At 43.1% G+C, this 25,556-nt stretch overlaps 1 protein-coding gene across 2 annotated transcripts in view; it reads right to left on the bottom strand.

The window, feature by feature from the left end:
• The window catches only part of galnt2 (UDP-N-acetyl-alpha-D-galactosamine:polypeptide N-acetylgalactosaminyltransferase 2), a 105,076-nt gene extending 85,380 nt beyond the window's left edge, over positions 1-19,696 (bottom strand). The window contains exon 1 of one of the 2 annotated variants that reach the window (XM_046357265.1): positions 19,405-19,696. In XM_046357265.1, the coding sequence (XP_046213221.1) occupies positions 19,405-19,500 (96 nt within the window). In that variant the 5' untranslated portion in view covers positions 19,501-19,696. The remainder of the gene's footprint in view (positions 1-19,404) is intronic. The other variant, XM_046357266.1, reaches the window with a different exon arrangement.
• Positions 19,697-25,556: the final 5,860 nt, after the last annotated feature.

The raw sequence follows: 25,556 nt of genomic DNA, 5'->3' as shown, positions 1-25,556 counted from the left end.
TCTGGCTCACTTGACAGAAACGTGTGGTGGTGAAGCATTTGTGACGATGAATCTAATGACTACGGCTATGAACTCCAAAATCATTTCTCCACTCAAAGCAGCACTCCTCCGTCGCTTTTGTCTTTGTCAAATATCTCCATTGAGCAGTTGTGGAAAGGGTACCCAATTTTCATACTTGAGTAAAAGTAAAGATACCTTAATAGAAAATGTTTCAAGTAGAGGTCACCCAGTAAAATAGTACTAAAGAGTAAAAGTCTAAAATTATTTGGTTTTAAATATAATTAAGTATCAAAAGTAAATGTAGTTGCTACAATATACTAATGTATACAAAGTCAAAGTACAAATAATTTCAATTAAGCAAACCAGATGGTACCATTGAATTTTTTATTTTAGGAAAGCCAAGGACACACTCAGACATAATTTACAAATGTGTGTTTAGTGAGTCCGCCAGGTCAGCGGCAGAAGGGTTGACCACGGCTATTCTCTTGATAAGTGCGTGAATTGGACCCTTATCCTGTCCTGCTAAGCATTCAAAAGGTACTTTTGGGTGTCAGGGGGGGAAAAATGTAGTGAAGTAAAAGTTGCCAAAAATTATAAATAGTAAAATATAAATAGTAAAGTACAGATATCCCAAAAAACTACTTAAGTAGTACTTTCAAGTATTTTTACACCACTGCCATTGAGACGTAGTGATACTTGTCATAATATGACTAATTATCCAGTACCCATAAAAAAACATGCATAATTTGTCATTCATGGATGTCACATGTCATAGAAAAAATATATTTCTCCAAACAGGAAATGAGTCAGCAAAATGAAAGCAGTATACATCATTTATTTAAAAACTCACAATGGGATATCAAAAAACGAATGATTTCTGTGTAAGCTACTTTCCCACATCATGGCACTGAGTGGCAGCACTGTTGGAGGTGATTGACCAGCTCGTGGAAGAACACTAGCAGTTTTGTTCATCAGTGGAGCTCCTCAAGCATGGCAGATTAGGACAGATCAGCTCTCTGAAGAGCAGAGAGTTAGTGCTCCAAACCAGGTCCATTTGTATGGCTTAGCCTGGCAGTAGACAAGAGTAACACACATCAGATAAATAAAGGTACACAAACAACCTACAAAACACAGTAGTCCAGGGTACCCATGCTGATTAGATATGTTTAGTAGTCACATGCCCTGTACTTCCGGCGCCGACAGAGATGGCCGCCTCGCTTCGCGTTCCTAGGAAACTATGCAGTTTTTTGTTTTTTTACGTGTTATTTCTTACATTAGTACCCCAGGTCATCTTAGGTTTCATTACATACAGTCGAGAAGAACTACTGAAGATCAGCGTCAACTCACCATCAGTACGACCAAGAATATGTTTTCCGCGACGCGGATCCTGTGTTCTGCCTTACAAACAGGACAACGGAATGGATCGCATGCAGCGACCCAAGAAAACGACTCCGAAAAAGAGGGAAACGAGGCGGTCTTCTGGTCAGACTCAGGACACGGGCACATCGCGCACCACTCCCCAGCATTCTTCTTGCCAATGTCCAGTCTCTTGACAACAAGGTTGACGAAATCCAAGCAAGGGTGGCATTCCAGAGGGACATCAGAGACTGCAACGTTCTCTGCTTCACGGAAACATGGCTCACTGGGAAGACGCTATCCGATGCGGTGCAGCCAAAGGGTTTCTCCACGCATCGCGCCGACAGAAACATACATCTTTCTGGTAAGAAGAGTGGCGGGGGCGTATGCCTCATGACTAACGAGACATGGTGTGATGAAGGAAACATACAGGAACTCAAATCCTTCTATTCACCTGATTTAGAATTCCTCACAATCAAATGTAGACCGCATTATCTTCCAAGAGAATTCTCTTCGATTATGATCACAGCCGTATATATCCCCCCCCAAGCAGACACATCGATGGCTCTGAACGAACTTTATTTAACTCTTTGCAAACTGAAAACCATTTATCCGGAGGCTGCATTCATTGTAGCTGGGGATTTTAACAAAGCTAATCTGAAAACAAGACTCCCTAAATTTTATCAGCATATCGATTGCGCAACCAGGGGTGGTAAAACCTTGGATCATTGTTACTCTAACTTCCGCGACACATATAAGGCCCTGCCCCGCCCCCCTTTCGGAAAAGCTGACCATGACTCCATTTTGCTGATCCCTGCCTACAGGCAGAAACTAAAACAAGAGGCTCCCACGCTGAGGTCTGTCCAATGCTGGTCAGATCAAGCTGACTCCACACTCCAAGACTGCTTCCATCACGTGGACTGGGACATGTTTCGTATTGCGTCAGATAAAAATATTGACGAATATGATGATTCGGTGTGCGAGTTCATTAGAACGTGCGTCGAAGATGTCGTTCCCATAGCAACGATAAAAACATTCCCTAACCAGAAACCGTGGATTGATGGCAGCATTCGCGTGAAACTGAAAGCGCGAACCACTGCTTTTAATCAGGGCAAGGTGTCTGGCAACATGACCGAATACAAACAGTGCAGCTATTCCCTCCGCAAGGCTATTAAACAAGCTAAGCGTCAGTACAGAGACAAAGTGGAATCTCAATTCAATGGCTCAGACACAAGAGGCATGTGGCAGGGTCTACAGTCAATCACGGACTACAAGAAGAAACCCAGCCCAGTCACGGACCAGGATGTCTTGCTCCCAGGCAGACTAAATAACTTTTTGCCCGCTTTGAGGACAATACAGTGCCACTGACACGGCCTGCAATGAAAACATGCGGTCTCTCCTTCACTGCAGCAGAGGTGAGTAAGACATTTAAACGTGTTAACCCTCGCAAGGCTGCAGGCCCAGACGGCATCCCCAGCCGCGCCCTCAGAGCATGCGCAGACCAGCTGGCCGGTATGTTTACGGACATATTCAATCAATCCCTATACCAGTCTGCTGTTCCCACATGCTTCAAGAGGGCCACCATTGTTCCTGTTCCCAAGAAAGCTAAGGTAACTGAGCTTAACGACTACCGCCCCGTAGCACTCACTTCCGTCATCATGAAGTGCTTTGAGAGACTAGTCAAGGACCATATCACCTCCACCCTACCTGACACCCTAGACCCACTCCAATTTGCTTACCGCCCAAATAGGTCCACAGACGATGCAATCTCAACCACACTGCACACTGCCCTAACCCACCTGGACAAGAGGAATACCTATGTGAGAATGCTGTTCATCGACTACAGCTCGGCATTCAACACCATAGTACCCTCCAAGCTCGTCATCAAGCTCGAGACCCTGGGTCTCGACCCCGCCCTGTGCAACTGGGTACTGGACTTCCTGACGGGCCGCCCCCAGGTGGTGAGGGTAGGCAACAACATCTCCTCCCCGCTGATCCTCAACACGGGGGCCCCACAAGGGTGCGTTCTGAGCCCTCTCCTGTACTCCCTGTTCACCCACGACTGTGTGGCCACGCACGCCTCCAACTCAATCATCAAGTTTGTGGACGACACAACAGTGGTAGGCTTGATTACCAACAACGACGAGACGGCCTACAGGGAGGAGGTGAGGGCCGTCGGAGTGTGGTGTCAGGAAAATAACCTCACACTCAACGTCAACAAAACTAAGGAGATGATTGTGGACTTCAGGAAACAGCAGAGGGAACACCCCCCCTATCCACATCGATGGAACAGTAGTGGAGAGGGTAGCAAGTTTTAAGTTCCTCGGCATACACATCACAGACAAACTGAATTGGTCCACTCACACTGACAGCGTCGTGAAGACGGCGCAGCAGCGCCTCTTCAACCTCAGGAGGCTGAAGAAATTCGGCTTGTCACCAAAAGCACTCACAAACTTCTACAGATGCACAATCGAGAGCATCCTGGCGGGCTGTATCACCGCCTAGTACGGCAACTGCTCCGCCCTCAACCGTAAGGCTCTCCAGAGGGTAGTGAGGTCTGCACAACGCATCACCGGGGGCAAACTACCTGCCCTCCAGGACACCTACACCACCCGATGTTACAGGAAGGCCATAAAGATCATCAAGGACATCAACCACCCGAACCACTGCCTGTTCACCCGCTATCATCCAGAAGGCGAGGTCAGTACAGGTGCATCAAAGCTGGGACCGAGAGACTGAAAAACAGCTTCTATCTCAAGGCCATCAGACTGTTAAACAGCCACCACTAACATTGAGTGGCTGCTGCCAACACACTGTCATTGACACTGACCCAACTCCAGCCACTTTAATAATGGGAATTGATGGGAAATTATGTAAATATATCACTAGCCACTTTAAACAATGCTACCTTATATAATGTTACTTACCCTACATTATTCATCTCATATGCATACGTATATACTGTACTCTACATCATCGACTGCATCCTTATGTAATACATGTATCACTAGCCACTTTAACTATGCCACTTTGTTTACTTTGTCTACATACTCATCTCATATGTATATACTGTACTCGATACCATCTACTGTATGCTGCTCTGTACCATCACTCATTCATATATCCTTATGTACATATTCTTTATCCCCTTACACTGTGTATAAGACAGTAGTTTTGGAATTGTTAGTTAGATTACTTGTTGGTTATCACTGCATTGTCAGAACTAGAAGCACAAGCATTTCGCTACACTCGCATTAACATCTGCTAACCATGTGTATGTGACAAAAAAAATTGATTTGATAATTGCAGGGTACAGTGACATTCTTAAGCTCCAAAAGGTCAAAAAGAGAAGTGAATGAAACAATATACATGTATTTACAACTGTAACATTGACACTGTAAATGTCTATTGGAGGGCTTCTGAATGATGGAAGGGTGAGAACAGACAGTGGCTCTGCTGGCTGAGGTCCTAGATGATCTTCTGGCAAGATGGCTCCGACGAACACGGTAGCTCCTACAAAACTTTGCAGGTTTCTACTTTTTCCTTGTGTTTTCCTCAAATTTTCATAGACCCAGGTAGAACTATTGGAATATGAATCGCTGGTTACTCACCATCCACCCGACGTTCCCGAATTCCCGGAGATGGTGGAACAATGGCGCCAGGTAACCTGGGAGTCCAACCAGAGAGAAGGAAATGAAGATGCCGGCGGAGAGGCAGTCGTGTAGGGGTCTCTGTGAGATTGAGAAGCCAGATGACCCATCCTCCATTACAGAGCATACTACCTCGCCAATGTTCAATCATTAGTGAATAAACTCAGCACGAGGATCTCCTTCCAGAAGGACATCAGATTACGCATCACTCTCATACTGCAACAAAGTAGTTAGCAGTTTTTCTGAAACTTTGCTTTCCTCCGACATCCAAATGGATTATATAAAACCAGCAGGTTTTACAGTTCATCAACTGGATAGGAAGCAGGCTCTCTCTGGCAAGAACAAAGGCGGAAAGTTTCTGATTCATGAACAATAACTAGCGATGTAATGGGGGCAACGTACAGGAACTTGTGAGCTTCTGCTCTCCTGAGTTGGAATACTTGGTCATTAAATGTTGCCCTTTTTACCTTCAGAGGGAGTTCTCAGGGACTATCGCCGTGTATATCACGCCCAGGGTTTCCGTTAGGAAAATGTGGCGTCAGACATTTGACCGGCAGTATTTTAATGAACTGGACCCATATGCATTGGTTGCGTAACCTGATTAGGACATCCACCCACAGATCTCAGAAAGACATAAAATCACATTTAGTTTAGGGAAATTCATTTTAACAAGCAAATCTGACGCAACCGCATGCCTTACCGAACTCTGATGAGCAATTTGAAGATGCTAGAATACATAGGCGGCATATCCGCAAAGCTCGGAGAATCAAGGCTTTTCCTAAAGTGAATTGAATTGCCAGAATTATATAGCCTAATTAGCTTACTCCTGTCTATACAGAAATAAATAAAATCATTCAAAATAGGCCACTACACCATAAAGCATGATTTGGCCACAGAGGATCATTAGTTCATAAGTAATAAACTAGATCGTTTTAAAAATCGCATCGCCTACAGTCAGATGGGCCCACAATTTGCGCAGAGCACAACGCAAATAGCAAATCGATGATTATAAATCATAAGTCGCAATGCAGCAAAAAAGACCCAGCAAGGCATATCGCAATATTTAAAAATACAAATCACTGAAAAAGCTATTCAGAAAACAAATGACTATTGCTGTAAAGAGAAGACAATAAGAAGACTCCAATCAGTCTTTTAGTTATCAAAATTCTCAACTTAATTGAGCAAAAAGTAGCACATTGGCACCAGTAGAGAACATCAGCCATATCCCCGGTAAGTGAGCATATTCACTGTCTTTATCAATGGATCTGTGCCACTTTTGTTTGTTTTTGGAAAATCATTTCCTCTTCCAGGTTATATCGACTTCATATTGTATTTGACTTTTTCCACTTTGTTAGGTTACAGCCTTATTCTAAAACTGATTAAATAACTGTTTTCCCTTGTCCGTAGAGCTAGAGACAGTATTATGTCGACACACAGGTCTGTGGAAGGGTACCAAAATATTTGTGCAGCATTGAAGGTCCCCAAGAAGTCAGTGGCATCCCTCATTCTTAAATGGAAGAAGTTTGGAACCATTAAGATTCTTCCTAGAGCTGTCCGCCAGGCCAAACTGAGCAATTAGGGGAGAACAGCCTTGGTCAGGGAGGTGACCAAGAATCCGATGGTCACTCTGAAGGAGCTCCAGAGTTCCTCTGTGGAGATGGGATTCTGGAAGGTTCTCCAAACAATCTCCGTAACATGCCAAAAAGGCATATCTCAGGTCATGAGAAACAAGATTCTCTGGTTTGATGAAACCAAGATTGAACTCTTTGGGCCTGAACACCAAGTGTCATGTTTGGAAAAAAATCTAACACCGCTGAAGCATGGTGGCAGCGTCATGCTGTAGGGATGTTTGTCAGCGGCAGGGAATGATGAATGGAGCAAAGTACAGAGAGATCCTTGGTGAAAACCTGCTCCAGAACTTCAGACTGGGGGGGAAGCTTGTAGCGTCATACCCACGAAGACTTGAGGCTGTATTTGATACCAAAAGGTGCTTCAGCAAAGTACTGAGTAAAGGGTCTGAATACTTATGCAAATGTAATATTTCCATTTTATTTTTGTATTTCTTTGCAAAAACTCTGAAAACCTGTCTTTTCCTTTGACATTACGGGGTATTGTGTGTAGATTGATGAGAGGGGAAAAAACTATTTAATTCATTTTAGAATAAGGTTATAACTTAGCAAAATGTGGGGGGCAAAAAATCAAGGGGTCTGAATACTTTCTGAATGAACTGTATTCAATGCCAAAGTGACAAGGAACAATGAAATATTAGAATCAAATGTGAAAATCATTATCACAACAATTACTCTAGCAAATCAAACATCCAGTAACCTGTTCAAAAATGTAACCTGAAGATGATCAGTTATGATGCTCTCTGTAAAGTGTAACTCATTGTCCTGTGATAGTCCAGTGTCACTTTGTGACATAGCTACGCGGTCCTGAGACCACCATCCGCAGGGGACAGGAATGCACAACTCGAACGAGCACCTCCCCACCACACCAAACCAACGTGACTCCGGTATGAGTCCTCCTTTCATTTTCAATGTATTGACAGATGGCGAAATTGCATGAGGAAAGTATGAAAGCCTACGGTCCAATATTCTAGAATGCTGCTGTGCGTACTCGTTCACATTGAGAAATTCTCTACCTTTTCTTCAAACGCACTTTTTCATTTACATTTCTTTATACTTGCAAATGAATCAATTCCAAAAAGACATTTGACTTAAAAAGCTGAGGAAGCACAGCATGGCCCTTCTTTACACTAGTGGGCGCAACTACACTGTTGGCCGCTGAGCAAAAGCAGAACCATCAGTTTATCAATAATTGTGTTGCAAAGCAGAAATCAGATCAAACCCTTTGGAGCAAGAGAAAAGCTGACAATCTGGTTACCATACACATCCAGTGAGTGCATTCTCACCAAGCGGCAGCAGCTCCCAATACAATCAAGTGGGAGGTTGGGGAAAGCATTAACCCTCTGACCTGGCTGCTTACATTGAGGATCTCAAACCTGCCATGACTACATACGCCTAATTTTAGGCCTCTCGGAGTGGCTGCCTCTCAGTTCAAGGCAGCCACTCTCTGGCGTCTTCACAGTGAAACTGTAGGTTTGGAACTGTAAATGTCTGGGTGACGTTTGTTGGTTTGTGTAAAATGTAGGTCTGTAAACTAGAATTTCCTAGGTGTAGAGCAATAAATAACTTTCCATTTCAATGGTTAAAGAGGCCTCTTGAGCAGTCATAAAGATAGAAGCCTAAACATCTTCTGTATATTCCATATCACACAATTCAAACTAAGATGCAGACTTTCTCAGAAAAAAAGCATACTTCATGGGATTCATTCAATTGAAAACATGTTTAGGTGCCATAAGGATATAAATACATTCTAGCTAAAATTGGAGTACTACAGGAGCAGCAGTAAAGGGGACTTTCAACAGTCCAAAACAGCAGAGGGATCCAGTCTGCAGGAGCCTGTCACCAGTCCAAAACAGCAGAGGGATCCAGTCTGCAGGAGCCTGTCACCAGTCCAAAACAGCAGAGGGATCCAGTCTGCAGGAGCCTGTCACCAGTCCAAAACAGCAGAGGGATCCAGTCTGCAGGAGCCTGTCACAGGCCAAAACAGCAGAGGGATCCAGTCTGCAGGAGCCTGTCAACAGTCCAAAACAGCAGAGGGATCCAGTCTGCAGGAGCCTGTCAACAGTCCAAAACAGCAGAGGGATCCAGTCTGCAGGAGCCTGTCAACAGTCCGAAACAGCAGAGGGATCCAGTCTGCAGGAGCCTGTCACCAGTCCAAAACAGCAGAGGGATCCAGTCTGCAGGAGCCTGTCAACAGTCTGAAACAGCAGAGGGATCCAGTCTGCAGGAGCCTGTCACCAGTCCAAAACAGCAGAGGGATCCAGTCTGCAGGAACCTGTCACCAGTCCAAAACAGCAGGGGGATCCAGTCTGCAGGAGCCTGTCACCAGCCCAAAACAGCAGAGGGATCCAGTCTGCAGGAGCCAGCCCGAAACAGCAGAGGGATCAGTCCAGCCCAAAACAGCAGAGGGATCCAGTCTGCAGGAGACTGTCAACAGCCCAAAACAGCAGAGGGATCCAGTCTGCAGGAGCCTGTCAACAGTCCAAAACAGCAGAGGGATCCAGTCTGCAGGAGCCTGTCAACAGTCCAAAACAACAGAGGGATCCAGTCTGCAGGAGCCTGTCAACAGCCCGAAACAGCAGAGGGATCCAGTCTGCAGGAGCCTGTCACCAGTCCAAAACAGCAGAGGGATCCAGTCTGCAGGAGCCTGTCAACAGTCCAAAACAGCAGAGGGATCCAGTCTGCAGGAGCCTGTCACCAGTCCAAAACAGCAGAGGGATCCAGTCTGCAGGAGCCTGTCACCAGTCCAAAACAGCAGAGGGATCCAGTCTGCAGGAGCCTGTCGACAGCCCAAAACAGCAGAGGGATCCAGTCTGCAGGAGCCTGTCGACAGCCCGAAACAGCAGAGGGATCCAGTCTGCAGGAGCCTGTCACCAGCCCAAAACAGCAGAGGGATCCAGTCTGCAGGAGCCTGTCACCAGCCCAAAACAGCAGAGGGATCCAGTCTGCAGGAGCCTGTCAACAGTCCAAAACAGCAGAGGGATCCAGTCTGCAGGAGCCTGTCAACAGTCCAAAACAACAGAGGGATCCAGTCTGCAGGAGCCTGTCAACAGCCCGAAACAGCAGAGGGATCCAGTCTGCAGGAGCCTGTCACCAGTCCAAAACAGCAGAGGGATCCAGTCTGCAGGAGCCTGTCAACAGTCCAAAACAGCAGAGGGATCCAGTCTGCAGGAGCCTGTCACAAGTCCAAAACAGCAGAGGGATCCAGTCTGCAGGAGCCTGTCACCAGTCCAAAACAGCAGAGGGATCCAGTCTGCAGGAGCCTGTCACCAGCCCAAAACAGCAGAGGGATCCAGTCTGCAGGAACCTGTTGACAGCCCGAAACAGCAGAGGGATCCAGTCTGCAGGAGCCTGTCGACAGCCCGAAACAGCAGAGGGATCCAGTCTGCAGGAGCCTGTCACCAGCCCAAAACAGCAGAGGGATACCGTCTGCAGTAGCAGGAGTCACAGGACAAGAGGGAGCATAATGGTGTTTGGCTCTCTGCTACTATGGGCACCTTTTACTGCTGCTCTCCTACAAAGCAAAATCTTCACCTTCCCAAATCACAGACAGACCTAGAGCTGACAGACTAATTGTTGAGATAGCAATAGCCTGTCTAACATATGGATAGAACTACAATAAAAGTGCATTATGTTTAGTGATGAGGGAAAAAAACTGATAGTTGCAGTGCCTTCAGAAAGTATTCACGCCCGTTGACTTTTTCTACATTTGTGTTACAGCCGGGATTTCAAATTGATTTTATAAAAATAATAATAATGTTGTCACTGGCCTAGACACAAAAACCCATAACGACAATATGGAATAATGTTTTTCCAAATATTTAGAAATTAAATTACAATTGAAAAGCTGAAATGTCTTGAGTCCATAAGTATTCAACTCCTTTGTTATGGCAAGCCTAAATAAGTTTAGGAGTAAATATTTGCTAAACAAGTCGCATAATAATTTGCATGGACTTACTCTGTGTGCAATAATAGTGTTTAACATGCATTTTGGTAGACGGGTAAAAATAAATGACTGAATATCCTCATTGTGAAGTCATTATTACTGGATGGTGTACCCACCCAGTCACTATCAGTTGCTGGAGACAATTCTCTGATTTTTAAATGTTCCAAACAGGATGCCAGACAGTAATACTGCAAGAAATATAGCAAAGCTATTCATTTTTTTTGTGTTATGTTTGGGGCAAATCCAATACAACACATTACTAACTAATTGACACTCCAGAATAAAACATATTTTCAAACAGGATGCCAGACAGTGGCTGCATTATTTTTTTGTTTATGTTTGGGTCCATACTTACTAACTACCATTTTTCAAGGACTGGGCTGCAGTTATGGGTATACTTGTAATAATTAAAAAAAAAAAAAAATAAACTAATGGAGCTAAGCACAGGCAAAATCCGAGAGGAAAACCTGGTTCAGTCTGCATTCCACCAGACACTGGGAGATGAATTCACCTTTCAGCAGGACAATAACCTAAAACACAAGGCCAAATCTACTAGTTGGTTACCAAGAAGACAGTGAATGTTCCTGCATGGCCGAGTTACAGTTTTGACTTAAATCTACTTTTAAAATCTTTGGCAAGAACTGAAAATGATTGTCTAGCAATGATCAACAACCAATTAGAATTTCAAAAAGAATAACGGGCAAATATTGCACAATCAAGGTGTGCAAAGCTCAGAGACTAAAAGCCAATCTAGACATGTGATCGGAGGTTCCGTATGCAGGGTGTGACGAATTGCGGAGCCTCCGGAGGCATGCAGAGGCCAAATTGAGCTCCGTACCGCATCATTGTGTGCCTCCCAGATTTTGTAACAATGCGGAGGGCACCGTATAGCTCCGCATTGACATGATTGGTTGAAGGTAGGTGGGTGCAAGAGGTCTTGTATAAACACAAACTCACTTCCTTGAAGCACAAAACATGTATGAATGCCCTGACTTCTACAGAGGCTGTATCACCGTAAATGCTGCATGGCAACACAGATGTCGGATTGACCATCCAACACCTTTTACCCAGACAGACTCACAGCTGTAATCTCTGCCAAAGGTGATTCTAACATGTATTGACTCAGGGGGTTGAATACTTAAGAAAATTAGAAATATCTGCATTTTATTTCAATACATTTGCAAACATCTCTAAAAACACATTTCACTTTGTCATTATGGGGTATTGTGTGTAGATGGGTGAGAATAAAATATACAATTTGAGCTTCTACTTTTAAAAATCCACCTTTCCAGAAGCAAGTCTCTCATTGTTGACACTTGCTATAGACCACCATCTACCCCCAGCTGTGCCCTGGACACCATATGTGAATTGATTGCCCCCCATCTATCTTCAGAGCTTGTGCTGTTAGGTGACCTAAACTGGAACATGTTTACCACCCCAGCCATCCTACAATCTAAGCTTGATGCCCTCAATCTCACACAAATTATCAATGAACCTACCAGGTGCAACCCCAAATCCGTAAACACAGGCACTCTCATAGATATCATCCTAACCAGCTTTCCCTCCAAATACACAATCTGTTTTCAACCAACATCTCAGCGATCACTGCCCCATTGCCTGCATCCGTAAAGGGTCTGCTGTCAAACGACCACCCCTCATCACTGCCAACGCTCCCTAAACACTTCAGCGAGCAGGCCTTTCTAATTGACCTCGCCCGGGTATCCTGGAAGGATATTGACCTCACACCGTCAGTAGAGGATGCCTGGTTAGTCTTTAAAAGTGCCTTCCCCACCATTTTAAATAAGCATGCCCCGTTCAAAAAATGTAGAACCAGGAACAGCTATAGCCCTTGGTTCACTCCAGACCTGACTGCCCTTGACCAGCACAAAAACATCCTGTGGCATACTGCATTTGCATTGAATAGCCCCCATGATATGCAACTTTTCAGGGAAGTTAGGAACCAATATACACAGGCATTTAGGAAAGCTAAGGCTAGCTTTTTCAAGCAGAAATGTACACCCTGTAGCAAAAGTTCTGGGACACTGTAAAGTCCATAGAGAATAAGAGCACCTCCTCCCAGCTGCCCACTGCCTGAGGCTAAGACACATTGTCACCACCAATAAATCCACTATAATTGAGAATTTCAATAAGCATTTTTCTACAGCTGGCCATGCTTTCCACCTGGCTACCCCTACCCCGGTCAACTGCCCTGCAACTCTCCCAAGCCTCCCCCATTTCTCTTTCACCCAAATCCAGATAGCTGATGTTCTGAAAACGCTGCAAAATCTGGACCCCTGCAAATCACTCGGGCTAGACAATCTGGACACTCTCTTTCTAAAATTATCTGACGAAATTGTTGCAACCCCTATTACTAGCCTTTTCAACCTCTTCCGTATCATCCTAGATCCCCAAAGATTGGAAAGCTTCCGCGGTCATCCACCTATTCAAAGGGGAAGACACTCTCGACCAAAACTGCTACAGACCTATATCTATCCTACCCTGCCTTTCTAAGGCCTTCGAAAGCCAAGTTAACAAACAGATCACAGACCATTTCGAATCCCACCGTACCTTCTGCGCTATGCAATCTGGTTTCCAAGCTGGTCACGGGTGCACCTTAGCCATGCTCAATGTCCTAAACGATATCATAACCAGCAATAATGTGCAGCTGTATTCATCAACCTGGCCAAGGCTTTCAACTTTGATAATTACCACATTCTTATCGGCAGACTCAACAGCCTTGGTTTCTCAAATGACTGCCTCGCGTGGTTCACCAACTACTTCTCTGATAGAGTTCAGTAGGTCAAATCGGAGGGCCTGTTGTCCGGACCTCTGGCAGTTTCTATGGGGGTGCAACAGGGTTAAATTCTTCTCTGTATACATCAATGATGTCACTCTTGCTGCTGGTGATTCTCTGATTCACCTCTACGCAGACGACACCATTCTGTATACCTCCGGCCCTTCTTTGGACACTGTGTTAACTAACCTCCAGACGAGCTTCAATGCCATACAACTCTCCATCCATGGCCTCCAACTGCTCTTAAATGCAAGTAAAACTAAATGCATCTACGTTGTGCATGACACAAGTCATTTTTCCAACAATTGTTTACAGACAGATTTTTTCACTTATAATTCACTGTATCGCAATTCTAGTTTGTTAGAAGTTAACATACGCTAAGTTGACTGTGCCTTTAAACAGCCTGGAAAATTTCAGAAAATGTCATGGCTTTAGAAGCTTCTGATAGGCAAATTTACATCTTTTGAGTCATTTGGAGGTGTACCTGTGGATGTATTTCAAGGCCAACTGTCAAACTCAGTGCCTCTTTGCTTGACATCATGGCTGATTTCTTTTGATTTTCCCAAGACCTCAGAAAAAAATTGTAGACCTCCACAAGTCGGGTTCATCCTTGGGAGCAATTTCCAAACACCTGAATGTACCACGTTCATCTGTAAAACAATGGTACGCAAGTATAAACACCATGGGACCATGCAGCCATCATACTGCTCAGGAAGGAGACGCATTCTTTCGCATAAAGATGAACCTACTTTTGTGTGAAACGTGCAAATCAATCCCAGAACAACAGCAAAGGACCTTGTGAAGATGCTGGAGGAAACAGGTACAAAAGTATCTATATCCACAGTAAAACGAGTCCTATATCGACATAACCTGAAAGGCCGTTCAGCAAGGAAGAAGCCACCGCTCCAAAACCACCATTATAAAAGCCAGACTACGGTTTGCAACTGCACATGGGGACAAAGATTGTACTTTTTGGAGAAATGTCTTCTGGTCTGATGAAACAAAAATAGAACTGTTTAGCCATAATGACCATCGTTGTGTTTGGAGGAAAAAGGGGGAGGATTGCCAGCCGAAGAACACCATCCCAACCGTGAAGCACGATGGTGGCAGCATCATGTTGTGGGGGTGATTTGCTGCAGGAGGGACTGGTGCACTTCACAAAATAGCTGGCATCATGAGGTAGGAAAATTATGTGGATATATTGAAGCAACATTTCAAGACATCAGTCAGGAAGTTCAAGTTTGGTCGCAAATGGGTCTTCCAAATGGACGATGACCCCAAGCATACTTCCAAAGTTGTTGCAAAATGGCTTAAGAACAACAAAGGCATGGTATTGGAGTGGCTAATACAAAGCCCTGACCTCAATCCTATAGAAAAAATGGAGGGCATACCTGAAAAAGCGTGTGCGAGTGAGGAGTCCTATAAACGTGACTCAGTTACACCAGCTCTGTCAGGAGGAATGGGCCAAAATACATACCAACTTATTGTGGGAAGCTTGTGGAAGGCTACCTGAAACGTTTGAACCAAGTTAAACAATTTAAAGGCAATGATACCAAATACTAATTGAGTGTATGTAAACTTCTGACCCACTGGGAATGTGATAAAATAAATAAAAGCTGAAATAAATCCTTCTCTCTACCATTATTCTGACATTTCACATTCTTAAAATAAAGTGGTTATCCTAACTGACCTAAGTCAGGGAATTTTTACTAGGTTTACATGTCAGCAATTATGAAAAACTGAGTTTAAATGTAGTTGGCTAAGGTGTATGTAAACTCCGACTTCAACTGTAGGTGTCTGGTTAGACTGTACATTTTCCTTCCAGATTCACATTTAGCATCTTCATTCCTAAATTAAATCTAGAATCGGCTTCCTATTTCGCAACAAAGCATCCTTCACTCATGCTGCCAAACACACCCTCGTAAAACTGACCATTCTACCGATACTCGACTTCGGCGATGTCATCTACAAAATAGTCTCCAACACTTCTACTCAACTAACATCAAGGCGGTGGCCCGTTCCTGTAGGTTCATGCTCTACAACATCCGCAGAGTACGACCCTGCCTCACACAGGAAGCGGCGCAGGTCCTAATCCAGGCACTTGTCATCTCCCGTCTGGATTACTGCAACTCGCTGTTGGCTGGGCTCCCTGCCTGTGCCATTAAACCCCTACAACTCATCCAGAACGCCGCAGCCCGTCTGGTGTTCAACCTTCCCAAGTTCTCTCACGTCACCCCGCTCCTCCGCTCTCTCCACTGGCTTCCAGTTGAAGCTCGCATCCGCTACAAGACCATGGTGTTTGCTTACGGAGCTGTGAGGGGAACGACACCTCAGTACCTCCAGGCTCTGATCAGGCCCTACACCCAAACAAGGGCACTGCGTTCATCCACCTCTGGCCTGCTCGCCTCCCTACCACTGAGGAAGTACAGTTCCCGCTCAGCCCAGTCAAAACTGTTCGCTGCTCTGGCCCCCCAATGGTGGAACAAACTCCCTCAAGACGCCAGGACAGCGGAGTCAATCACCACCTTCCGGAGACACCTGAAACCCCACCTCTTTAAGGAATACCTAGGATAGGATAAGTAATCCTTCTCACCCCTCCCCCCCTTTAAGATTTAGATGCACTATTGTAAAGTGACTGTTCTACTGGATATCATAAGGTGAATGCACCAATTTGTAAGTCGCTCTCAATAAGAGCGTCTGCTAAATGACTTAAATGTAATGTAAATGTAACAAATTGGATGCAGTCTATCACAGTGCAATCCATTTTGTCACCAAAGTCCCATATACTGCCCACCACTGCGACCTGTACGCTCTCATTGGCTGGCCCTCGCCTCATACTCGTCGCCAAACCCACTGGCCCAAGGTCATCTACAAGTCTTTGCTTGGTAAAGACCTGACTTATCTCAGCTCACTGGTCACCACAGCAGCACCCACTCGTAGCACACGCTCCAGCAGGTATATCTCACTGGTCACCCCCAAAGCCAATTCCTACTTTGGCTGCCTTTCCTTCCAATTCTCTGCTGCTAATGACTGGAACGAACTGCAAAAATCACTGAAGCTGGACACTCATATCTCCCTCACTAGCTTTAAGCACCAGCTGTCAGAGCAGCTCACAGATCACTGCACATAGCCCATATGTAAATAGCCCATCCAACTACCTCATCCCAATACTGTAATTATTTATTTATCTTGCTCCTTTGCACCCCAGTAGCTCTACTTGCACATTCATCTTCTGCACATCCTACCGTTCCAGTGTTTAATTGGTATATTGTAATTACTTTACCACCATGGCCTATTTATTGCCTTACCTCTCTTATCCTACCTCATTTGCACACACTGTATATACTTTTTCTACTGTATTATTGACTGTATATTGTGTTTATTCCATGTGTAACTGTGTTATTGTATGTGTTCTACTGCTTTGCTTGATCTTGGCCAGGTTGCAGTTGTAAATGAGAACTTCTCAACTAGCCTACCTGGTTAAATAAAAGGTGAAAAAAAGTTGTGTGTGATGTGATGTATGTATGTATACACATTTAATCCATTTTGAATTCAGGCTGTAACACAACATGTGGAATAAGTCAAGAGGTATGACTACTTTCTGAAGGCACTTCATATTGTACCGTTTTGACAATAGTGCTAGTTTGCTGTACCTGCACCAAAACTCCAGTAATTTTCCATCATAGCTTGTCCTCCAACTTCTTTTTAAAATCGGGAGCAAATTTGTTTTCAGCATTTCTTTCCATGACTCATCTTTCCAAAACTCCTTTTCACATGGCTCTCTAGTCTCTCTGCAGCAGACATATGGTGAGCAAAATGTTAGGAACATTGAATCACAATAAAATAGCTAAACATATTGTATATCGGCACCTAAATATTGTGATAATATCATGAGGTCCCTGGTAATTAACAGCCCTAATTCTGTTGCAGGCTCATCTCCCTCCACAACAAAAGTCAGACATCAGATGACCCCTTCCCACAGACAGGAAACCAGCAGCATTGTTATCACCCCTATTTGAGTCCAACGTGGGAGCTTAGCATTGTGGTGGCGTTCCTGAGCAGTTCCTTGTGATTTGGCCTTGAGGTATCCCTCTGCCTTGCACTCGCCAGGGAAATTGGAAACTACTCACTGATAACTACCTTTAGTGGAGACTGGGCCTTTGTTAATCAAATCAGAATGTCAATAGGTCCCTTATCTAGCTGCACCACCTATCAGCATAATGTCAAATGAAAGGTGCCAAATGACAGAGCACACACTGACAAGAGGAGAGCAAATAGTGGCCCAATAAAGGGGACAGGTGTTATCACAGGGGTTGGTTACATGATAAACCACTTTAATATATTTGCTGAATGCACAACTTAACAATAAGTGACGTGTTTGACCTCGTAATTTTTGTTTATTAACGGTTTATTAACGGTAACAGAGAAAGAATAATAAGGCTTGGGAGAGAGCTATACAGTACTTAGGTTATAAACTACAGGCAATAGCCTATTCCTCACTTGTAATCATATGACCATAGATAAGCATGAGTTTTAAACAATGGCAAACAACACAAAGGTTTGAATATTTTGTTACAATGTAGCCGATATAGGCTACTTCCTGCCACTATTGCAGCAGTCATAGTTGAATTAAGGAAGTGGTGTGTGCATTAAACACAGCTCTTGATAAAGTTGTTACAATGGCCTAGCTATTCAATCACACATCAAAATGATAGGCTACGATTAGTCCGATTAATTGGTATATACAGCCTGAAGCAAATGCCTGAAAAAATTGGTAAATGTTCCTTACAAGCCAGAATGTTGAATAAAATTACATTTAAACTTACTCTACCTGTTGTCTGTGTGGTTTGTCATTCAGCTGCTCGAAATATCCACAGAAAAGTATTGTTTACCTGACTTTTTGGAGATCATTAGGTATGTTATATGTTTGGCTCAGAGGTCAAATTAGTTTTATATTGGATATTCGGTTCTCTCGTCAATAGCAAATTAACCAAGCACGCCGTGACAATGAAAACGGCATATCCTGAATCAGGGGAGGAAGGAGGACAATCAACACATTTTCTGTTTGAATTATACATTTTTTATTCAGATCTTAACCTTTAAAAAATGTACTATTCCCAAAAATAAGATTGTTCTCCACTCTCCCTTAAATTATTATAAACTGTGCGGTTTGAGCACTGGATGCTGATTGGCTGACAGCCGTGGTATATCGAACCATATACTGCGGTTATAACAAAACATTTATTCTTTTTACTGCTCTAACTACTTTGGTAACCAGTCTATAATAGCAATAATGCACCTCAGGGGTTGTTATATATGGCCAATATACCATGGCTAAGGGCTGTATCCAGACACTGCTTTGCGTGTTTCCTAAGAAAAGCCCATAGACGTGGTATATTGGCCATATACCACACCCCCTCATGTGTTATTGCTTAAATATACAATTTTCATGGCATGCTTGGTTCAATACCTATTGACGAAAGAAACTAATTTTATATCGGTTCCCGAACCATACAGCCTACCGGCTCTCTGAAAAGTCGGGTAAACAATACTTTTCTTTGGACAATTTGTCTCGAATTTCTAGCAACTTAAGTACAAACCGCAAAGACAACCCGTGGAGTAAGTTAAAAATGTAATTGTATAAAACATTCTTGCTTGTAAGGAACATTTACACGATTTTGTAGGCATTAGTTTCAGGCTGTATATACAAATTAATTGTGTATGACAGCCTGTTTAATCAGACTACGCTACGATTAGCTACCAGACGATACAACGTTCAAAGCATGCAATAGCTGTATTCCTATTAAGCAAATACAAACAATCTAGTTGATCATGGAAACAATATATTTCTTAACGGTATACACTCGGAATTTGCGTTCCATAATATTAGCAGACTATCAAAATAGCCATGATAAAAATCTACACAACATGGTTCGCTTTTGTCTTGAAGCCATTCCATGTACTGAATTCTCGTTGAAGCGAGCTCTAATGAATTTTCAATAAGCTCAGAAAAGAGTCGGGGAAACATACCTTTCGGCTCAACGTTGTCCCTGAATAGAAATAATATGCTATGCCAAGCACCCAGAGGACAGCAAAGCATAGTAATATCCTCGATTTCCTTCGCATTGCTGTCTGTTTGAAAGTTAAATAATTGTCTGATAGGCTTTTGCTTTGATTAAAGCGTCCGGTATCTGAGCTGTGTTCAGTGGAGCTTCAGCAGTCGAGTAGAGAGACCAGGAAACAGCCAACATCACCGGGTTAGAGGGGAAAGGGTAACCGTCTCTAATCCAATCACACTCCGTGGAGACACCATCGAAGGAGGAGTGATGGGGGTTTGAGACGCTTGTCCATGCATTTTCGAATTTGACAGAATGAACATTGTTTACAATATTGTAGCGATTTATTAGAGAATGTATCATTTGAGCGTTTGCAACATTGTCGCAGTGGATTATAAAACGATCCAGCAGTTTGTGTAACAGATTAGGCGGAGCCTACCTTCATGGTCAGTGTAGATGAGATGGTAGCCAGCAGATCTGACCAGCTTTCTTACAGCTGCAATAGGGTCGGACAGCATTCCGGTGCGAAATATTGCTCAGAAAATGTACCTTAATCCGGAGATGATAAATGTGTTGTACTCCGAATTGCCCATTATCCCAACTATTACACAGGGAAGATTGAATGACTGCTAGTTTAAATAAACCGCCATTTCGTCCTCATGCTTGCTAGCAGCCATTATGGAAAAATTATCCCAGCCATTATCACCTTGGCTGCTATTGGTTCATGCACCTCAGCCATCTACAAACACATAGCCCATTAGCTGTAGTGGCATGCAATTGTAATGTCATACCCCTGAAAGGGGGGAAATATGATAAATTATTCACACTGACACATAGCATCAGCGACAACCAAACAAATCAATTGTTTTTAACTGTAGCCTATTTGCATGTGATGTACCAAGGCCTATATGGAAGATGGGACATGTGGAGCTGTATATATATATATTTTTAAATTTATTTAAAAGCCCTAACTTGTTTGATAAAGTTAGTACAAGTTTTCTCAGAGGACCCCCCATTTAGGAACCACTGTACTCTCCCTCGGTCTCCACTGCTTCCTCCTGCATACATTGCAGCCTGCCTCAGCTTCACCACAGAGCGCCATGCCAAGACGCATGAAAGCTGTGATTGAAAATCAGGGTTATTCCACCAAATATTGATTTCTGAACTCTTCCCAAGTTAAAACATTAGTATTGTGTTGTTTAAAAATGAATATGAACTTATTTTCTTTGCATTATTCAATGTCTTTTTTGTTGTTGTTATTTTTCTGCAAATAAATGCTCTAAATTACAATATTTTTATTTGGAATTTGGGAGAAATGTTGTCAGTAGTTTATAGAATTTAAAAAAATGTTAATTTTACACAAACACATACCTATAAATAGTACAACCAGAGAAACGGATCATTTTTCAGTGGTTTCTTAATTTTTTCCAGAGCTGTATATATGTATATATATATATTTAGGGGGTAGATCAGCTTTTATATTGCAGATTGATGGAAGCTTCCATATATTTTTGGTAAATACAGTGCCTTTGGAAAGTATTCAGAACCCTTGACTTTTTCCACATTTTGTTATGTTACAGCCTTATTCTAAAATTAATTATATTCGTTTTTTTTCTCCTCATCAATCTACACACAATACCCTATAGTGAGAAAGCAAAAACAGGGGTTGGGTCATTGTCCTGTTGAAAAACTAATTATTGTCCCACTAAGCCCAAACCAGATGGGATGGTGTATCGCTGCAGAATTCTGTGGTTGCCATGCTGGTTAAGTGTGCCTTGAATTCTAAATAAATCACAGACAGTGTCACCAACAAAGCACCCCCACACCATAACACCTCCTGCTCCATGCTTTACGGTGGGAAATACAAATGCGGAGATCATCTGTTTACGCACACCGCGTCTCAGAAAGACACAGGCGGTTGGAACCAAAAATCTCCAATTTGGACTCCAGACCAAAGGACAAATTTCCACCGGTCTAATGTGTACTGCTCGTGTTTCTTGGCCGAAGCAAGTCTCTTCTTATTGGTGCCTTTAGTAGTGGTTTCTTTGCAGCAATTTGACCATGAATGCCTGATTCACACAGTCTCCTCTGAACAGTTGATGTTGAGATGTGTCTGTTACTTGAACTCTGTGAAACATTTAATTGGGCTGCAATGTCTGAGGCTGGTAACTCCAATGAACTTATCCTCTGCAGCAGAGGTAACTCTGGGTCTTCCATTCCTGTGGTGGTCCTCATGAGAGCCAGTTAACTCTGATGAACTTATCCTCTGCAGCAGAGGTAACTCTGGGTCTTCCATTGCTGTGGTGGTCCTCATGAGAGCCAGTTTCATCACATCCCTTGATGGTTTTTGCAACTTTCCGGATTGACTGACCTTCATGTCTTAAAGTAATGATGGACTGTTGTTTCTCGTTGCTTATTTGAGCTGTTCTTTCCATAATATGGACTTGGTCTTTTACCAAATAGGGCTATCTTATAACCCCCTACCTTGTCACAACACAACTGATAGGCTCAACGCATTAAGAAAGAAAGAAATTCCACAAATGAACTTTTAAGGCACACCTGTTAATTGAAATGCATTCCAGGTGACGACCTCATGAAGACGGCCTCACGAAGAGAATGTCAAGAGTGTGCAAAGCTGTCATCAAGGCAAAGGTTGACTATTTGAAGAATCTCAAATATAAAATATGTTGTGATTTTTTTTGGTTACGACATGATTCCATATGTGTTATTTCATAGTTTTGATGTCTTCCCTATTATTCTACAATGTAGAATATAGTAAAAAATAAAGAAAGACCCTGGAATGAGTAGATGTGTCCACATTTTTGACTGGTACTGTGTATATAAACACACATATTTATATACATACGTACACACACAAACAACTTAAAAACATGTATGTAATGTATGTAGAGTTGAAATTGAAAGTTTACATACACTTTAGCCAAATACATTTAAATTCAGTTTTTAACAAACCCTGACATTTAATCCTAGTAAAAATTCCCTGTTTTAGGTCAGTTAGGATCACCACTTTATTTTAAGAATGTGAAATATCAGAATAATAGTAGAGAGAAGGATTTATTAAAGCTTTTATTTCTTTCATCACATTCCCAGTGGGTCAGAAGTTTACATACATTCAATTAGTATTTGGTAGCATTGCCATTAAATTGTTTAACTTGAGTCAAATGTTTCGGGTAGCATTCCACAAGCTTCCCACAATAAGTTGGGTGAATTTTGGCCCATTCCTCCTGACAGAGCTGGTTTAACTGAGTCAGGTTTGTAGGCCTCCTCACTCGCACACGCTTTTTCAGTTCTGCCCACAAATTTCTATAGGATTGAGGTCAGGGATTTGTGGCCACTCCAATACCTTGACTTTGTTGTCCTTAAGTCATTTTGCCACAACTTTGGAAGTATTCTTGGGGTCATTGTCCAATTGGAAGACTCATTTACAACCAATCTTTAACTTCCTGACTGATGTCTTGAGATGTTGCTTCAAAATATCCACCTAATTTTCCTGCCTCATGATGCCATCTATTTTGTGAAGTACACCAGTCCCTCCTGCAGCAAAGCACCCCCACAACATGATGCTGCCACCATCGTGCTTCACGGTTGGGATGGTGGCAAAATTACAGTTTGTTAACAAGACATTTGTGGAGTGGTTGAAAAACGAGTTTTAATGACGCCAACCTAAGTGTATGTAAACTTCCGACTTCAACTGTATGTATGTATGTGTGTATGTATATATTCTACTGTTCAAAAGTTTGGGGTCACTTAGAAATGTCCTTGTTTTCCATGAAAACTTACATGAAATGAGTTGCCAAATGAATAGCAAATATAATCAAGACAAGACAAGGTTATAATTAATGATTTTTAATTGAGAAAATAGTGTCCTTCAAACTTTGCTTTCCTCAAAGAATCCTCCATTTGCAGAAATTACAGCCTTGCCGACCTTTGGCATTCTAGTTGTCAATTTGTTGAGGTAATCTGAAGAGATTTCACCCCATGCTTCCTGAAGCACCTCCCACAATTTGGATTGGCTTGATGGGCACTTGTTACTTACCATACGGTCAAGCTGCTCAAACAACAGCTCAATAGGGTTGAGATCCGGTGACTTTGCAGGCCACCCCAATATAGACAGAATACAAGCTGACTGCTTCTTCCCTAAATGGTTATTGCATAGTTTGGAGCTGTGCTTTGGGTCGTTGTCCTGTTGTAGGATGAAATTGGCTCCAATTAAGTGCCGTCCACAGGGTATGGCGTTGCAAAATGGAGTGGTAGTCTTCCTTCTACAGGATCCCTTTTACCCTTTACAAATCTCCCACTTTGCCAGCATCAAAGCACCCCCAGATCATCACATTGCCTCCACCACGCTTGACAGATGGTGTCAAGCACTCCTCCAGCATCTTTTCATTTTTTCTGTGTCTCACGAATGTTCTTCTTTGTGATCCAAACACCTCAAACTTAGTTTTGTCTGTCCATAACACTTTTTTCCAATCTTCCTCTGTCCATTGTCTGTGTTCTTTTGCCCATCTTTATATTTTCTTTTTATTGGCCATTCTGAGATAAGGCTTTTTCTTTGCAACTCTGCCTAGGAGGCCAGCATCCCGGAGTCGCCTCTTCACTGTTGACGTTGAGACTGGTGTTTTGTGGGTATTATTTAATGAAGCTGCCAGTTGAGGACTTGTGCGACGCCTGTTTCTCAAACTAGACACTCTAATGTACTTGTCTTCTTGCTCAGTTTTGCACCGGGGCCTCCAACTATTTATATTCTAGTTAGTGCCAGTTTGCTCTGTTCTGTGCAGGGAGTAGTACACAGCATTGTATGAGATTTTCAGTTTCTTAACAATTTCTCGCATGGAATAGCCTTAATTTCTCAGAGCAAGAATATAGTGTCGAGTTTCAGAAGAAAGTTCTTTGTTTCTGGACATTTTGAGCCTGTAATCAAACCCACAAATGCAGATATTCAACTAGTCTAAATAAGGCCAGTTTTATTGCTTCCTTAATCAGAACAACAATTTTCAGCTGTGCTAACATAATTGCAAAAGGGTTTTCTAATGATCAATTAGCCTTTCTAAATGATAAACTTGGATTAGCTAACACAATGTGCCATTGGACACAGCTGAAAACTGGCGTTATGGTTACTGATAATGGGCCTCTGTACGCCTATGTAGATATTCCATTTAAAAAATCAGCTGTTTCCAGCTCCAATAGTCATTTACAGCATTAACAATGTCTACACTGTATTTCTGATCAATTTGAAGTTATTTTAATCCCCCCCAAAAAGTGCTTTTCTTTCAAAAACATGGACATTTGTAAGTGACACCAAACCTTTTAACGGTAGTGTATATATATTTTTCCAATATTATTTTCCACTAAACAAATCAGATTTATTTATATAGCCCTTCGTACATCAGCTGATATCTCAAAGTGCTGTACAGAAACCCAGCCTAAAACCCCAAACAGCAAGCAAATCAGGTGTAGAAGCACGGTGGCTAGGAAAAACTCCCTAGAAAGGCCAAAACCTAGGAAGAAACCTAGAGAGGAACCAGGCTATGTGGGGTGGCCAGTCCTCTTCTGGCTGTGCCGGGTGGAGATTATAACAGAACATGGCCAAGATGTTCAAATGTTTATAAATGACCAGCATGGTCAAATAATAATAATCACAGGCAGAAGAGTTGAAACTGGAGCAGCAGCACGGCCAGGTGGACTGGGGACAGCAAGGAGTCATCATATCAGGTAGTCCTGAGGCATGGTCCTAGGGCTCAGGTCCTCCGAGAGAGAAAGAAAGAGAGAAAAGGAGAATTAGAGAGAGCATACTTAAATTCACACAGGACACCGGATAGGACAGGAGAAGTACTCCAGATATAACAAACTGACCCTAGCCCCCCGACACAAACTACTGCAAAATAAATACTGGAGGCTGAGACAGGAGGGGTCAGGAGACACTGTGGCCCCATCCGAGGACACCCCCGGACAGGGCCAAACAGGAAGGATATAACCCCACCCACTTTGCCAAAGCACAGCCCCCACACCACTAGAGGGATATCTTCAACCACCAACTTACCATTCTGAGACAAGGCCAGGTATGCTAGTTGGACTCTGGAGGGTCCGGGCTAAACCTACCACCCC

The sequence above is a fragment of the Oncorhynchus gorbuscha genome, linkage group LG07 (genome assembly GCF_021184085.1).
Source record: "Oncorhynchus gorbuscha isolate QuinsamMale2020 ecotype Even-year linkage group LG07, OgorEven_v1.0, whole genome shotgun sequence".
In the NCBI taxonomy this organism is placed as follows: Eukaryota; Metazoa; Chordata; class Actinopteri; order Salmoniformes; family Salmonidae; genus Oncorhynchus; species Oncorhynchus gorbuscha.
This window is presented reverse-complemented; position numbering and strand designations above follow the sequence as displayed.